Raw genomic sequence first — 17,888 nt, forward strand, 5'->3', positions numbered from 1 at the left:
TCAATCCCACACCTAAAATACAAATGTCAATATTTCAGATTTTGATTTATGCAACTTCTGTGGTGTGAAATATAACTGGTGTAGGAAATTATATTGCACTAATCCATATCTTGCATTTATAATTGACGTCATACTATCCAAACACCAATCAGACCCGCATCTCACCATTATTGTGACTCCAAGATCCAACTCCATCCCTCTCTTGATCTCTGTAAATCTGGATTTGCACTTTCATTTTGAAGAGCAAAGTACATCCTAGATATACTTAGCATTTAATTAGTTTTAGTCATAATCCTCCAGCCTCTTCACTACTTTGTCACAAATGTCAATCCAACTCAAATTTAAATGTGCTATTAGTTCAACATATGGAGAAAAAGTGTCTCCTTGCTTGTGGTATGTATATTTATTCTTTAATGTTTTACATCTATTGTCAATATCATTTCAATTAACAATTAACCAGATAAGGTAAGACAAAGACATGTAGTCCCAGCTTAAATATGGAAAGCAAGATCAACTTTCCTCCAGAATTCAAAATGGTTGAGCTTTTGGACTAAAAAAGGACAGATTTTATTTTTTAGTGCTAATTCATCCTCTGAGTATAAAACTGAATGTTCAATATTTGAGTATTGCAGATGCTCCCTTTCCCCTGTCCTTCAGACAGAAGACACCTGAATTTGAAAACACACTCCTCTAGATTTAAAGACAGTTTGTTTCCTGCTGTTATCAGACTCTTGAATGGTCCTTCTATTAGTAATGATATTTTGTCTTCCATATGTAACTGTACTTTTCTCTTTAATACTATACCCTGCACTTTATCTTGTGACACTGAACCCTGCACTTGTGTTTTATTCTTCCACTGCCTGCTGTATGACATAGAGATTAAAAGGGGTACAGAGTGAATGTGGAGATGTTTTCAGTCATGGGATCAGTCATGCATTGGTGTAACTTACTTCCTGTCTCATGGGTGGCGCAGTTAGCCTAGCGGTAAGCACAATGCTGTTATAGCGCCAGCAACCAGGTTCAAATTCGGTGCTGTCTGTAAGGAGTTTGTATGTTCTCCCCATGTCTGCGTGGGTTTCTTCCCACCCTTCAAAACATATGGGGCTGTAGGACAATTGGGTATAAATGGGCAGCATGGGCTCTTGGGCTTGAAAGGGCTATGTTACCATGCTGTATGTCTAAATTTAAATTTAACACACCTTGATTAAGTTACTTGATTAGAAAAAGGGACTTTCTACTGACACCAACTGTTGGAGTAGAAATACATATTATAATTTTAGTAATGGGAGAATTCACATTTATAACTCTAATATCACCTTCAGCTTCCTGTCCAGCTTCTTGCATTCTCCGAGCCATAACTCTGTATCTAAGGTTGCGTCGCATTCTAGGAGCACCTGCAGCCCGATCTTCATTAAGAGCTAGTGGCCTTCCAACAGCGGCTGCTACATTTTGCTGTTGATTCCGATCTGCTGGTGGCACAGAGAGAAAAAAAATCTTTATAAATCACATTAAACAGTACAGGTATAATAAAAATAAAACAAAAAGAAAGCATATTAAGAATTAGATCTGAATGTTAGCAAGAAACCCAAATTCCTCAAAGAACTATTTACTCATATGCAAGCTTGAATTATTCTGGAGACTTTAAGATGCTCTCTGGAAATGCTCTGCTTGCAAGTTATCAAGTGGTCTCCACCTTTGTGGTAACAAGCATATTAGCAAAGAAAAAGACAATTTCAGATTGAAAGATGCAAAGTCAAAGTGTAAAGTAACTGAAATATTCAACATCTAAAATCTTCAGGTAAGGTTTATCATCAATAGACAAATATTTGTTCTCATAGCACAGAAGGACATTCAGCCATTATGACTATACTTGATCAGAGCAATTCATTAGTTCCACTTTGCTTGCCCCCTCCCCATCCCCCTTTTCTTCATCATGTTTGAGTCATTTCCATCTTACAAGTTAGAATGGAACTTGTCCTCTACCCCATCGACAGGTCCAGATTCCAACCACATATGGTCTGAACATGTTTTCCTCATGGCATTCTTAATTCTTTCCCTTTATTATGTACCTGTGATCTGTAGCTCTCACCTGCTTTACTAACAGGAATGGGCCTCTCAAATATTTTGTAATATGATACTTAATACAGTGAGAATGGTTCATTTCACAAACAGTTCTGCAAGTCAACTCTCACGTGCATAAGTAAAATAGTCTGCAGACACCATGGTTCATCAAGTTATGGACAAAATGTCGGCAGGCACCTGAACAAAATGGTGGGGGGGAGGGCAGAGAGAAGAGTATGGACAAAAGGCAGATGGTAATAGGTGGATAAAGGGAGGGAGGGCATAATAGCAAGCAGGGGGAGGAGGGATGGCTCTGGGAATAAAGAATGAAGGGAGTGGAGAGCTAAGGGAAAGAAGACAAAGGGAAAAGGAAGGGAGGAAGAACAGAGAGTAGGTTAGCAGAAATTAGAGAAGTCGATGTTCATGCAATCCAGTTGGAGAGTGCCCAGACAGAAGTGTTGTTCCTCCAATTTACAAATGTTCTTGGAGGGATAGTACATGAGGCCATGGACGGACGCGAGCATGGAAGTGGGTCACAGAATCGAAATTGAAATGATTGGTTGCAGGAATTGCCGCACTTGCACGCACACCTCCTCCCGCACCAGCATTCAAACCCTAAAAAGTCCTTTAAAGAGACTTCACTTCTGTATCAGCAGGAGTGACAACCCCTCCCTCCCTCCATTTTGTTCAGGTGCCCACCAACATTTTTCCATACCTTGTTAAATTGCACAAGGCTGATACGTTTGTTATGTTCCTTATCTTTTCCATATAAAGTAAACTGTTTGGCCTGCTGAGTTTCTCCAGTATTGTATTTTTACTTCTCACATGAATAATGCAATACAAAGCATAGGAGCAAGAGCATATTACAGTGTGTTATGTTACAGTGAAAGATCAATTGATACATAACAAGGAAAGCATGTGATCATTATTGTGAGGTTCATTCAGGAGCTTGATGGCTGCAAGAAAGAAACAGTTTTCTCGTATCAGGTCTCACTATCTCAAATGAAATGAAATATAGGAAGTCAATTTTTTTCCACATGGAAGGAATAGAATCTTTGGAGTTTTCTACTCAAGTGTGCTGATTAAATTCAGTTATGACATAATTCTATTGAATATTAAAAAGGATTCCGCATGGCTCACTTCATCAAGGCACACAACCTGTCATCAGGGAAATGACCAGGTCATGCCGGGTCTGCGCTGAGTTCAAACTGCTCTTCTACCGCCCCGACAAAGCGCACCTGATAAAAGCTTCCAGCCTCTTCAAATGACTCAGCATTGATTTCAAGGGGCCCCTTCCTTCCAACAGAAACCTGTACTTTCATAACGTTATTGATGAGTCCTCACATTTTCCGTTCGCCATCCCCTGCCCAGACACCACCACCATCACAGTCATCAGAGCTCTGCACTCCATTTTTAACATGTTTGGATATCCCAGCTATATTCATGGTGACCGGTGCTCATTATTTATGAGCAAAGAGCTACACCAATACCTGCTTGCAAGAGGCATTGCCACAAGTAGGATGACCAGCTATAACCCCCCCCAGGGGAATGGATAAGTTGAAAAAGAGAAATCAACGGTTTAGAAAGCTGTGAAGTTAGCCCTCTGGTCTAAAGGCCTTCCAGATTCATGTTGACAGGAGGTTCTGCCCACTCCATGAGGTCGCTTCTCTGCATTGCGGCCAATGCAACTCCTCACGAGCTAATGTTTGCATTCCCAAGGAAATCCATGTCGGGGATCACTCTTCCAGCATGGCGAACAACACCAAGACAGGTCCTGCTGTAAAAGAACGTGAGGAGAAGCAAAACGGACCCTCTGGTCGAGAGAGTGCACCTACTGCACACAAACCCAATGTATGTCTATGTGGCATACCCAGATGGCAGAGAGGACACCGTCTCAATCAGAGACCTGGCACCTTCTGGGTTTTAATAAACCTAAAACCTCCAAATACCCCATGCAGGGTTCCAGACAACAAAGTTCCGACCACATAACCATCGGAACCTGAACCCCCGAGTCCTCCTTTGAGTCCTAGTATCTAAGACCCACAGGAAGTTCTGGAAGAGTAAAGTCCACCAGTTCTTAGGTGCTCAACCAGAATAACCAGGCACCCAGACAGACTCAACTTGTAAATAATTGTAAAAACTTTGTATTACTGAAAGTTGTCTCTGTATTCACCCACAAGTTCTCTTCTGAAGGAAAGGGTGAATGCAGTGAATTCACTGTCTATGAGTAGATTAGATAACTGGCCCTTCCTCTTGGCTCCACCCCCATCGGTCCCAATATAAACTCCATTTTCCTGCCTTACCTCCAATTTACCTGAAGACCACTGCAGATATCGGCCATTAATTGTAAGCTAATAAAAGTGTTTTTGTGTTCCTCACAAGTCTGCGTACTATCAATCATGTTACACACCATATAACTGATGCTTGTCCACAAAATATGTGACCAGCACCACATCAATTCAGCTAATTAAAATGGGCAATATGGAGCTGTCCGTTGAGTTTATCAAATTTGAGTCATATTGCATTGGTTCAATGTGAAAGCATTCAGTGGGATAGATGAGAACTTTTTGAAAATTTCATTCACCTTATCCCTTCCTCCCTCTGCAATTCCCTCCTTAAAATCATCTCCCCAATTTCTTGAGTTGTCCCCAGTTTCAGTCTTACGTATCACTCCACCACCACTTCATTTTCAAATGCATCTTCAGTAATTAGGGTCCCACACTTCCATAAATGATTCATCTTTAAGGGTCTCCTCAACTGAGCCTTTCGTTGGCTCAGTAACCCTTTTTTCCCTCTTGTCACATAACACAGCAGATGCGCAAATCTGGAGCAATAAACAACCTGCTGGAGGAACTACAGTGGGATTAAAAAAACAACTGTCAATGTATCGGCTTGAACAGAACGGACAGGCAAAGGAGTCACTGATGTTTTTCTTTTAGATTTTCACAGGCTTTTGACAAGCAAGAGATAATGGAATTACAAGAAAGCTATCAGCTTGGCTAGAAGGTTGGCTAACTAGCAGGAGGTAGAGTGGGGATAAAGGGTACCTTTCTATTGGCTGCTGGTGACCAATGGTGTTCCACAGAGCTGAGACCACTTCTTTTCATGTCATAATGGCAATGATTTGGATGACAGAATTAATGGCTTTATGTTCAAGATTGCAGATGATACAAAGATAAGAGATGGAGCAAGTAGTTTTGAGGAAGCTCCAAGTCTGTAGAAGCCTTAGGTTAGGAGATTGGGTGACGAAATCACATCTGGAATATGCTGTAAAGAGTATGATCATGCATTTTGGTGGAAGGAATAAAGGAATAGACAATTTTATAAGCAGGTTCAGGAATAAGAGGTGTAGAGAGATTTGGGAGTCGGTGATAAGGAAGGCAAATGCAATTTTGAGAGGGACAGAATATAAAAGCATGGATGTAATGTCTGACTGCACTTACCTTAAGCAGTTTTCAGCCCCCTGCCTAAATAAGGATGTGTTAACATTGGTGAGGGCCCCGAGGAGGTTCACGTGAACGATCCCCGCAATGAAAAGGTTTCATATGAGGATTGTTTGATGCTCTGAGACTGTACTTGAAAACTATCGATTATTGAAAGGTCTGTGCAGAGTGGATGTGGAGAGGATGTTTCCTGTGATGGGGAAGTCTGGGGCAGGAAGGCACAACCTCAGAATACAAAAATGTCCCTTTAGTATACTAATGAGGAGACACTTCTTTATCCAGTGGATGATGTATCTGTATTGGTGTGGACAGCTGTGGGGGTCAAAACATTGGGTACATTTAAAATGGAGGAAGATAGGTTATTGATTAGGAAGGGAATCAAGGGTTACGGGGAGAAGGCAGGAAAATAGGGTTGAAAAGGATAGTATATCAGCCATAAAAGAAGGGCGAGGAGAACTTGATGGCTCTTATGTCTTACAGCCTTATGGAACAAGTTCCACCCCAAAACATTGGCAATTCTTTTATCTCTGACGGATGCAGTTCAACAGATTGAATTTCTCCAGCAGACAGTTACTTTTTTTTTATCCCCAGTTATGTACCTGAGTATTTTGGCAGCTTTTTACATCAAACAGAAATACATACTGGCTCATCGTATAAGTGTACTAATAAATCATTAGGAGTAGTTTTGTTGTTGAACAGTTGATACAAATAGACCATTTTAAAATAAAGTTATGAAACAAGAATGCGAATTTCTACTAGACAAAATGAACACCACATATAACATAAGATTGGGGTAATAATAAACTACAGCAGAGAAAACCTTCAAGAAAGTCCAAAAGATTCAGAACATTTACATGCTGCAAATTTCTGCTCTGCAACCTCACCTCTAAAATTCCTTTAAGTCAGCAAATTATCAGGCTGAAGCAATTATTTTTTAAAAGTCTGCAAATTCAACAAGACACCAGTTGGTCCTCAGCCCATTTTGCCATTCTGTTTACTTTCCAGTCTCTCATTCAGTTTAGGAAGAAAACTGGGAGTTCCTTATTGCTTAACAAGTAGCTGTACCATGAATCTCTTGAGCATGAATAGGCAACAAAAGTTTAATCCATGGCGCTCTGGCTGCTATCATGTAGAATACACAAGGCATACTCCACAAATCCCTGCATGCGAGAAAATTGAAAAACAGCCTTGTGTGAAAATGAATGTCTTTCCCTGTATTCAATATATTTTCCAGTCTATTCCTTGTAAGATTACTCAAAAATTTTTTAAAGATTTGAATGCTTCAGTGAGGAAATTTTTGTGGAAAGGTAAAATGGTGAAGGTGTCATTGCAAAAATTGTCTTGGAAGTATGCTTTAGGAGGTTTGCAACTTCCTCATTTTCAGAATTATTATGAATCGGCACATTTGAAATTTATTAATAGGATGTTTGAAGTGGATAAGCCTTTGGTATGGGGTAATATTGAATTATCTCAGATTGATGAGAAGAAGATGGATCATTTCATTTATAAATGGAATTCTCAGCTTTTACAGAGTTATAATTTATCAATGTTGAAACATTTAATGGAATTATGAACTGAGAAGAATGAAATTGTAGGTAAAATCTCAGCTAAAACTTTATTTCAAAATAAGCTTTTTCCTTTTACATTAAATAATCAACTTTTGAAATTGTGGGAACAGAAGGGAATTAGATTGGTAGAAGATTGTTATGAGGCTGGGTATTTTATTTCATTTCAAAGAATGAAAGAGAAATATGAAATTTCTTTGAATACTTTGTTTTCTTATTATCAGGTTAGAGCTTTATTGTTGGATAATTTTGGGCATATGTTATGGTTACCTAGATGGTCTAAATTTGAAAGTTTACTTACTGAAGGTGGTAAGAAAGGATTTATATCTGAGATGAATGCTCTATTACAGAATAAAATGCTTAAGCCAGATATTTAAAAATCTAAATTAAAACAGGAAAAAGATTTGTCCATATCTATTTCTTACGATGATTGGATGACTTTATGTGAAGACAATATGACCAAAATTGTAAATGTAAGGTATGGATTGGTTCATTATAACTTTATTCATCAGTTATATTTAACCCCTGAGAAGTTAGGGAAATGTAAGTTTATTTCTTCTGATTTATGCTTTAGGTGCCATAAACAAACAAGTTGATTCATTTTGACATTCTACGTGGTCGTGTGAAACGGTGAAACCTTTTTGGAATAGAATTAAGGAACTTTTAGAAGCTTTATTTAAATTTAAAATTTCACTTGATCCTATGGTATTTTTACTGGGTTATATTAAGAAATTGAGTTTGGAATTAAAATTAGATAAGTCTCAAATTGCTTTCTTGAGATTGGTTTTAACTGTGGCTAGAAATTGTTTGGAAATTACTTGGAAAGATGAGACAGATTTGCGTATTCAACAATGGCATTTGGAAATGAGGTTTTGTATTCCATTGGGAAAAAAAATAACATAATTTACATAACAATTATTCTTTCTTTGTTAAAGTTTGGAGCCTGTATATCAGATTGAATTTGTAATAGATTTTTTTCCCACAATTGCTGGGGTTGCACTAAACCATGGCAATAATTGAAGATCGTGTTATATGGCGAGCTCTCCACTGGCCACCGAGACAGAGGTGCACCAAAGAAGAGGTACAAGGACTGCCTAAAGAAAGCTCTTGGTGCCTGCCACATTGACCACCGCCAGTGGGCTGATATCGCCTCAAACCATGCATCTTGGCACCTCACAGTTCGGCGGGCAGCAACCTCCTTTGAAGAAGACCGCAGAGCCCACCTCACTGTCAAAAGACAAAGGAGGAAAAACCCAACACCCAACCCCAACCAACCAATTTTCTCTTGCAACCGCTGCAACAGTGTCTGCCTGTCCCACATCGGACTTGTCAGCCACAAACGAGCCTGCAGCTGACGTGGACTTTACCCCTCCATAAATCTTCGTCCGCGAAGCCAAGCCAAAGAAGAATTGAAGGTTGTTATGTAACTTGATCTCCACTTTTACTCTATCTTTTTCTTTCTTTCTTTTGGGGTCATTTAGAGGGGGGTTGGGAGGGGTGGGTGGTTTAGGGTTGGGGTGGGGGGGTTATATGGGGTAAAATATTATGTACTTAAATTTTTATTGTATGATTTATTATGATCAATAAATAAAAATTTCCAAAAAAATTGACAGCCTTCCTGCAAGGAATATTCATAGATTACAGGGGTAAAGCTAAAGAGAGTGCCTGTAGGGTTGAATCTGGAGATGGGAATAGCTCTGTGAATGAAGGATTAAAACAACATTAACATTATTCTATTCCTTTTGCATTCCCAAACATAAAAAATAAAATGTAGCAATTTTTCCTTTTAAGACCAATGCACAAGCTTGTCTCTCATGAAAGGTACAGCTATCCACATCCAAACAATGTGTGTTCTTTATTTGCCAATCCACTTGTCACTTGAAGTGGTGAATGCGGGCTCAATTTTAACATTTATGAAAAATTTGGGCAGGTACATGGATAGGAGGGATATGGAGGCCTCTGGACTGGGTGCAGGTCAGTGGAACTCTGCAGAATAATAGTTTGGCACAGACTAGAAAAGCCAAAGGGCCCGTTTTCTGTGCTTCAATGTCCTTATGGTTCTAAATAGTGAAAGAATGTGCTCGCCCTCAAATTCAACAAAATCTATTGCCATTTTGATGGCCTTTTTTTAATCCTTTTTCTTATTTACAACAACAGAGGCGATTTAGCCCTTTGGGTCCACACTACCTCCAAGGGGAGCAATGCCAGTGGTCCTTTTTGTTTCCCTATAGGAGTCACGGTTAGTGCAACACTTTCTTTTTTTCTTTGGCTTGGCTTCGCGGACGAAGATTTATGGAGGGGGTAAAAAGTCCACGTCAGCTGCAGGCTCGTTTGTGGCTGACAAGTCCGATGCGGGACAGGCAGACACGATTGCAGCGGTTGCAAGGGAAAATTGGTTGGTTGGGGTTGGGTGTTGGGTTTTTCCTCCTTTGCCTTTTGTCAGTGAGGTGGGCTCTGCGGTCTTCTTCAAAGGAGGTTCTGCCCGCCAAACTGTGAGGCGCCAAGATGCACGGTTTGAGGCGTTATCAGCCCACTGGCGGTGGTCAATGTGGCAGGCACCAAGAGATTTCTTTAGGCAGTCCTTGTACCTTTTCTTTGGTGCACCTCTGTCACGGTGGCCAGTGGAGAGCTCGCCATATAACACGATCTTGGGAAGGCGATGGTCCTCCATTCTGGAGACGTGACCCATCCAGCGCAGCTGGATCTTCAGCAGCGTGGACTCGATGCTGTCGACCTCTGCCATCTCGAGTACTTCAACGTTAGGGGTGTAAGCGCTCCAATGGATGTTGAGGATGGAGCGGAGACAACGCTGGTGGAAGCGTTCTAGGAGCCGTAGGTGGTGCCGGTAGATGACCCATGATTCGGAGCCGAACAGGTGTGTGGGTATGACAACGGCTCTGTATACGCTTATCTTTGTGAGGTTTTTCAGTTGGTTGTTTTTCCAGACTCTTTTGTGTAGTCTTCCAAAGGCGCTATTTGCCTTGGCGAGTCTGTTGTCTATCTCATTGTCGATCCTTGCATCTGATGAAATGGTGCAGCCGAGATAGGTAAACTGGTTGACCGTTTTGAGTTTTGTGTGCCCGATGGAGATGTGGGGGGGCTGGTAGTCATGGTGGGGAGCTGGCTGATGGAGGACCTCAGTTTTCTTCAGGCTGACTTCCAGGCCAAACATTTTGGCAGTTTCCGCAAAGCTAGTACAGCACCAATTACCCATGTTCAAATCCACCACTGTAAGGAGTTTATATGTTTTCCTCTGGATTCTCCAGTTTCATCTCACATTCCAAAGATATATGGGTTCATAAATTAATTGGTGAGACAGGTGTAATTCAGGAGTGTGGGCTGTTACGAGCTGCATGTAATAGGCAGCAATGGGCATTGAACCAATGTTTAATTTTTAAAAACTAATTTTATTTCTAACTTTTAATCTATCCTCAAAACTAAATCTATCCCGAGCTATGCACAGGGGTGGGTGTGTGTGTCAAAGTTCAGTCTTTCAAATTCAGTGTTGAAACATTGACCTTTGAAATTTGATGCCCTGAATAAATTTTGAACTGATGGGAAGACTGGAGCTGTGATGAAGAAATGTCCATCCAAACGAGCTCCTGGTCGTTTTGTGGGCAAGACTCAAACTGCGCAGCCTCCATGAAGCTTCCAAGACCCTGGCACCGGTCTCTTCAAGTACGCTCACTGCTAGTCACACTTAAAATGAAGCCATCTCTCCTGTTAGCCACAGGCAAAATGAAGCACTTTGCTTCCCAAATTCACAGATCATGCTTTGCTCTGAATTCCACAAAAACGAGCTGTTTCCAAAAGCTGTTTTCTCTCGAGCCGTCAGAAGGGTTCTCCCTTTGCAAAATCACAGTGTCTTTGCAAATGTATCGAATCTGGAACACACACAACCCACCCACCCCTGTGACAAACCTTCCCTCAGTTCTTCCAATGTATCGAATTATCACTGGGCTATGACTTGGTGCTTGTGTGAAATGTTAACTGTGGCTGTTCAGTCCTTCCTGTCTATACTATCCCTTTCAGTGATAATACCATTTTACTAAAAATGGGAGTTCATAAAAGGGCTCATTGTGCTGGAAGGGCCTGTAACCATACTGTATTTTTTATCAATTTCATTTTGCCTACATTTGAAGTCACCAATTAACCTTTAATGTGGAAGGAGACTATAGAGTATTCTAAGAATCTGACATTGCTCATAGGGACAATGAACATACTCCAAACATTTAGCTGCAAGGTCAGATCAAACCCAAGGTCATTAAAACTGTGAGACAGCAGTCACTGACTATCACCACATAAATGTTAGATCAGAATTGCTAAACTGAGAGTATTCAAAAAGATAGTCATTCTATTAAAAATGGAGGATCAAGACACTAACTTTTTGAGAATTATTTTCAATAGAAAATCAAGCATAATATGGAAAGATAGGAGGTCTTTTCACAATTAAAAATAGTTTGGATGTAACAAAAGAGGTTTTTTTTTATTGAGAGATTGGTTAGGATTGATATTTAAAGGGATCTTGGTTTGCTTGTACATGATTGCCTGATAGCTAACATGTTGATATTGCAAGTGATTACAAGGACAAATACAATGTTAGCCTTTCTTATGAGAGGGTTTGATTGCAGGAGTTAAGAATTGATAATGATAATGTTTATCGTCATTTTCATTGTACACTGTACATTTGCAGCAAAATTCTTACCTGCTGCAGCTGGACAGATACTTTTTAAAAATAAACTAAAAAAATTATACTTGATTCAATTAAAAAGAGACAATACAAAAAAAATACATCATAAATATTCAGTTTTTGAGTCACAGAGGAATACAGCATGGAAACAGGCCACCCGATCTACCCATGACTCCACAAGGTTCAATATACTTGTACTCCTGGATCCTTCTGCTCTACCACACTCCCCAGATCCCTCTGTATGTCCTACCCACATTAGACTTACCAAAATGCAACACCTCCCATTTCTCTGCATTAAATTCCATCAACCATTCCTCTGCCCACTTGATTAAGATCTTGCTGCAATTTTTAGCAACTGTCTCACTACCTATAACAGACACTCTAGTGTCATCGGCAAACTTGCTTATCATCTAATCATGTAGCAGAAGTACATATGATTATGAGAGGCATAGATCGCAGGGACAGCAAGCATCTTTTTCCAAGGGCAACAATAGCAAATACCAGAGAACATCTGTCTAAGGTGACTGGAGGAAAGATTAGGGTAACTCTTTTTTTTTACACAGACAGGGATAGGTGTCTGGAATGGAGTCAGTGGTGGAGCTGGTACAATAGGGACATTCAAAAGACTCTTAGATGGGTACATTTATGTAAGAAAAATAGAGGGTTATGGGTGTGAAGTAGGAAAAAGTTAGATTGTTGTGGATTACATTTATATAGATCAGCACAATATGATGGGCTGAAAGGCCTGTTCTATGCAGTAATGTTCTATGTTACATACATTGTCATCTAACAAACAATGGGCCCAGCATCGAACCTGTGGGATACCAGTCAGAAGAACAAACTTCCACTATCATCCTCTGCTTTCTTGTTTCCATTCTGCTACCTTGCCTTGGATCCCATGTGATCTACCCTCCCAGAGCAGCCGACCATGTGGAATTTTATTAAATGCCTTGTACTGTTCTGTAATTGCCAGGCTTTTCCTTGCAGCCTTTCTTGAATAGAGGCACAATATTTTCCACCCTCCAGTCTTCTGGCACTTCACATGTACTTAATGAGGACAATGATTTATTTTTTTTATTTATGTAGATGTACACCACTGTCAAAGGCCAATTTGGCCCTAAGAGTCCATTAACCTACATCCCAGTTCATGTTTGAAGGGTGGAAGGAATCCGGAGCCTCAGGAGAAAACTCATGCAAACATTAGAAGAATATATACAAACTCCTTACAGACAGCATTGGATTTGAACCACGTCTAGTCCCAATCGCCAAATCGCGTGCGGGTGCTGTGTCTGTGGGCGTGTCGGTTCCCTGTTGCAAATTCCCCCTGCATGGGCCCTCTGAACTTGTACTCATCATCACAGTAGAGGAAGAAAAAGCAATTCCAGACTCTTTCAAAGCCCTGAAACCACAGATGGAAGTGGTGAGTTGCAATTTCATATGGTTTTCCTCAGAGAACAGTTGGTAAATTGTAACATGTGTACAATGTTCTACATCAGAATTCTTAACTAGAGTTATTGTACAATGAGAAAATCTATGAATATATCGCTAAATGTTTCAGTGTCATTGCTCAGAATTTTAAAATGAGCTTAAATGCCTCAGGTTAATGGAATTCAGTTTTATTTTCTTGAAGCTACATTTTAATAATCTCGTCATATCATGTACCTACTTCCTTTGATACACCTAAATTAATTTGTTTCTTTCATCGGTGACTTATTTTCATTATTAATTTCACTACACAAGGTGTGATAATGCATCATGCTGTGGCATTTGAAAGCTGAATTCCATTCATAATCATTTTCTGAACTTGATATGGGTTATGGACAATGACTGAACTCTGCTCAAAATAAGGATCAAAGACTCAAATCATACCTCCAAGCTAGTTAAAAAGCAACACCAGCAAGCATGATGCAACACACAAAATGGTTGAGGAACTCAGCAGGTCAGGAAGCACCCATGGAAGGCAAAAGATGGTCTACATTTCAGCCTAAAACATTGACATTTTGCCCTCCGTTGATGCTGCCTGACCCATTGAGTTCTCATGCATTCTATGTGATTTCCGGCATCTACAGTCTCTCATTGGCCTCTTGAAAGCTCTCTGTATGTCAACAAAGTAGATGGAAGATTCTCAATGAGTTTTTCAGCTCTTCTGAGCTATTGCCTATTACCTTCAATTAGAACACACACCTCATTAATGTATTCCAAAAGCTGCATTTGCTTTCTTTCAAGAGGGAATTGTACAAATAATTTTTTAATCTTCGATTTATCCTCACATTACAAATAAAAATAGAACAATTCACCTAATGATCTCCAGTGGTTCAATCAAGTTGACGTAATTCAAACTATACAGCATCCAAAGATTATTCTGTAGCGGTGGCTACTCTGCTCCTGCAATAACACACACAACCAGTGAGCAGACTAGTTTATTGCAGGCTGCTGGGCTGCATTTATACTCCCAGCCCACACCTGGCTGAGAACTGTGCTGGAGGGCGCTGACGTCACCTGGGCGTCACGTGGTCCCCCAGCACAGGTTTCTGAGCCCCGTGCTGGAAGAAGGGAAACCCCCCCCCACCCCCCAACGGCGCCATTTTGGCTGGTTGCCCCGCCGAGTGGCTTACAAGGAGGGCCGGTTCGCCTGCCTTGTGGTGAGCCGCCGCACAGCCCCCCAACCCCAGAACCGGCACCAATGTCCTTTTTTGCCGGGCGGCCTCGCTTCTTGGGCTGGGCAGCAACCACGGGCTTGGTGGGATCGAGGTGCGCTGGCTTCAGCCTGTCCATGGTAAACAGCTCCCGCCTGCCGCCTATGTCCAGCGTGAACGTCAAGCCGGAACATTGTACAACCCTGTACGGCCCCTCATACGGTCGCTGCAGAGGTGCTGCGATCGGGCCCCGCCAAACGAAAACGTACTCCGCGGAAAGCAGTTTGCCAGGAATGTGAGACGGGCAGGTACCATGCCTGGGCGGTGGTGTGGGTTCGAAGGTGTCCAAGCGTGCCCTGAGGTGAGAAAGTAGTTCATAAGACGACCGCTGGGGATTGTGAGGTGCATTGATGAACTCACCAGGTAGTGCCAGCAGCGCACCATAGACCAGCTCAGCTGATGACGCCTGCAGATCTTCCTTGCACCCAAGGCAGTTCGTCCGTCCAGTCGGGAGCAGTGAGGCGGGCCACAAGTGCCGACTTAAGGTGGCGGTGCAGACGTTCGACCAGTCAATTGGCCTGTGGGTGGTTGGCTGTGGTGCGGTGTAGCTGGATCCCCAACCTGTTTGCGAGTTGTGCCCAGAGCGCAGATGTGAACTAGGCACCCCGATCGCTGGTGAGGTGAGCCGGGGCACCGATCCGGGCGACCCAACCATGCAACAGTGCTCGGGAGCAGGAGTCGGTGGAGCCATCTGGCCTCGGGATCGCCTTGGGCCAGCGAGTGGTGCAGTCCACCACCATAAACAGGTAATGGTTGCCCCGGGAAAATGGTAAGGGCCCAATGATGTCCACGTGAATGTGGCTGAACTGGTCCCGGACGTGCTCGAACTCCTAGTGTGCCTGTGCACCTTGGACATCTGGCAATGGGTGCATGTTCTGGCCCAGCCCACAATCTGCTTACGCAGCCCATGCCATACAAACCGTTCTGCCACCATCCGGACCATGGACCTGATGGACGGATGTGAAAGGTCGTGGATGTGACGGAAGACCTGCCTGCGCCACTGCTAGGGAACCACTGGCCATAGAGAGCCCAAGGAGATATCGCACAGGATGGTGCCTTCGCCGCTCAGAGTCGGGAGATCTCGGTACTGCAGGCTGGTGATGGCGGTCTTGAAGGCCCTCGTCTCCTCATCAGCTTCCTGGTCCCGGGCGAGCTAATCGAAGTTGAGGCTGGGCATCAGCGCGCAGAACCACATTGTCCTTCCCCGCCTTGTGCCGAATGTTGGCGGTAAACTCTGACACGAAGGAGAGGTGACGCTGCTGGCGAACCGACCAGGGATCCTTTGCCATCCCAAGCGCCTGGGTGAGAGGTTTGTGATTGTGAAAATGGTAAAAGTCCTCCCCTCCAAAAAATAGCAGAAACCCCGCACTGCCAGGTACATGCCCAGTAACTTGTGGTCGAAGGCACTATACTTGCATTCCGGTGGGCGGAGCAGGTGGCTGAAGAATGCCAGCAGCTTCCAATGTCCATTCACTTGCTGCTCCAGGACGGCACCAACAGCTGTGGCAGAGGCATCGACAGAGAGTGCCATATGCAGGTCGGTGTGCGGGTAGGTGAGCATGGCAGCTTTCGTGAGGGCGTCCTTAGTGGCCTCGAATGCGGTGCAGGCTTCTGGGTTCCAAGTGATCGTCTTATGCTTGGCTACAATGAGGGTGAACAGCGGCTGCATGTTGCGTGCAGCTCCCGGGATGAAGCGGTTATAAAAGTTGACCATACCCGCAAACTCCTGCACCCCCTTGAGGCTTTCGGGCGTGGGAACTTGCTGATAGTGGCAACCTTCGCAGCGGCGGGCATGGCTCCTTTGGCCGTAATGGTATGGCCCACGAACTGCGTGGACTCTTTCCAGAACTGCCACTTGGCCAGGTTGATGGTAAGGCCAAATTCTGCCAGCCGGGAGAAAAGGGCACGTGTGGCGTTCTTGAGCCCGAATGGCATGCGCAAGAATTCGAACAAGCCAAAGGGGGTGATGATGGCCGTCTTGCGTATGTCCTTAGGGTGCACCGGGATCTGGTGATATCCGCGCACCAGGTCAACCTTGGAGAAGACCCTCGCACCGTGCAGGTTGGCCGTAAAGTCCTGGATGTGAGGGATGGGGTAACGGTCAGGAATGGTTGCCTCGTTGAGCCGTCGATAGTCTCTGCAGAGACGCCAGCCGCCGGAGGCTTTCGGGAGCAGGTGGAGTGGCGAGGCCAACGGGCTGTCGGACCGCCGAATGATCCCCAGCTCCAACAGGTGCGAAAACTCCTCCTTCGCTACCTGGAGCTTGTCAGGCGGGAGCCAGCGTACCTTGGCGTGAACCAGCGGGCCCTGGATGGGAATGTGGTGGAACACCCCGTGGCGCGGCGAGGCAGCAGAGAACTATGGCTTAAGGAGTGTCGGGAACTCGTCCAGGATCTGCTGGAACTCGTCTCTGGGCATGCTGATCATGGCCATCTGCGGTTGCCCCGACTGGGTGGTGTCGAGACAAACAGCCTGGAAGGTATGGGCGTCCACCAAACACCTACCTTGAATGTCCACCAGAAGCCCGTGTGTGAGGAGGAAGTCTGCACCCAGTATGGCAGTCGGGAGGGACAAGACGGTGAACCTCCACACGAAGTTCCGTTGGCCGATCTGGAAGTGGACTGTCTGGTCTCCATACATCCGGATTGCCATTGTGTTGGCTGCACGGAGGGGAGGTCCACGAGGTCGGTTCCTGGATTCGATGGCCGTGACCGGGATGACGCTGATCTGGGCTCCAGTATCAACGGGGAACTGCTGGCTGCTGACTGAGTTCCACAGATAGAGAAGGCTGTGTCCTTGGCCAGCCGCCACAGCCATTAACAGCGGCCAGCCTGGTCGTTTTCCTGGAACAAGCAGGGCTGACGACACTTCCGAGCCTTGGCTCCCCAGTGCTGGTGGTAGTAGCAGAGGCCTGAAGTGGATGCTGTGGTCTTGGTTATGCTCTTAGGGGCCCCTGCAGGGGCCGGGTGCTCTACTGCAGCGCTAGGGACGGGCTTGGGGTGGTCATGCCCATGCCTCGTGGCCTGCTGGACCTCTGATCCTTCCAAGAATCGTGCGAGCCATAGCTCTTGAGCCTTCTAGGCGACCTTCCTTGGGTCAGTGAAGCTCACCTGAACCAGCAGCGGGCGGATGTCCCCGGGCATATGTTCGAGAAAGATGCGCTCGAAGAGTGGGCAGTTGGTGTGCTCACCCATGAGCGCGAGCATCTCGTCCATCAGTTTCATTGGGGACCTGTCCCCCAGGGTGTCAAGGTGCAGCACCCGAGCAGCACCCTGATGTCTGGATAGCCTGAGGGACCCGGTAAGCACTCGCTTGATGGTCTCGTATTTGTCCTCGGCGGGTGGGTGCTGAACAAGGTGCAACACACGACTGGTGGTGGCCAAGTCCAGGGCAGTGACTACATGGTAGAATTTGGTCGTGTCGGACGAAATCC

General features: G+C 44.1%; 1 protein-coding gene across 4 annotated transcripts in view; it reads right to left on the reverse strand.

Annotated features, from left to right (window-relative positions):
• Nucleotides 1–17,888, reverse strand: part of LOC138757023 (DDRGK domain-containing protein 1) — a 122,149-nt gene that overhangs the window by 72,682 nt on the left and 31,579 nt on the right. For 3 of the 4 annotated variants that reach the window (XM_069923615.1, XM_069923617.1, XM_069923618.1), the window contains exon 2: nt 1,317–1,469. In XM_069923615.1, coding sequence (XP_069779716.1) covers nt 1,317–1,469 — 153 coding nt within the window. The remainder of the gene's footprint in view (nt 1–1,316; nt 1,470–17,888) is intronic. The other variant, XM_069923616.1, reaches the window with a different exon arrangement.

Source organism: Narcine bancroftii, chromosome 3 (genome assembly GCF_036971445.1).
Source record: "Narcine bancroftii isolate sNarBan1 chromosome 3, sNarBan1.hap1, whole genome shotgun sequence".
Lineage (NCBI taxonomy): Eukaryota > Metazoa > Chordata > Chondrichthyes > Torpediniformes > Narcinidae > Narcine > Narcine bancroftii.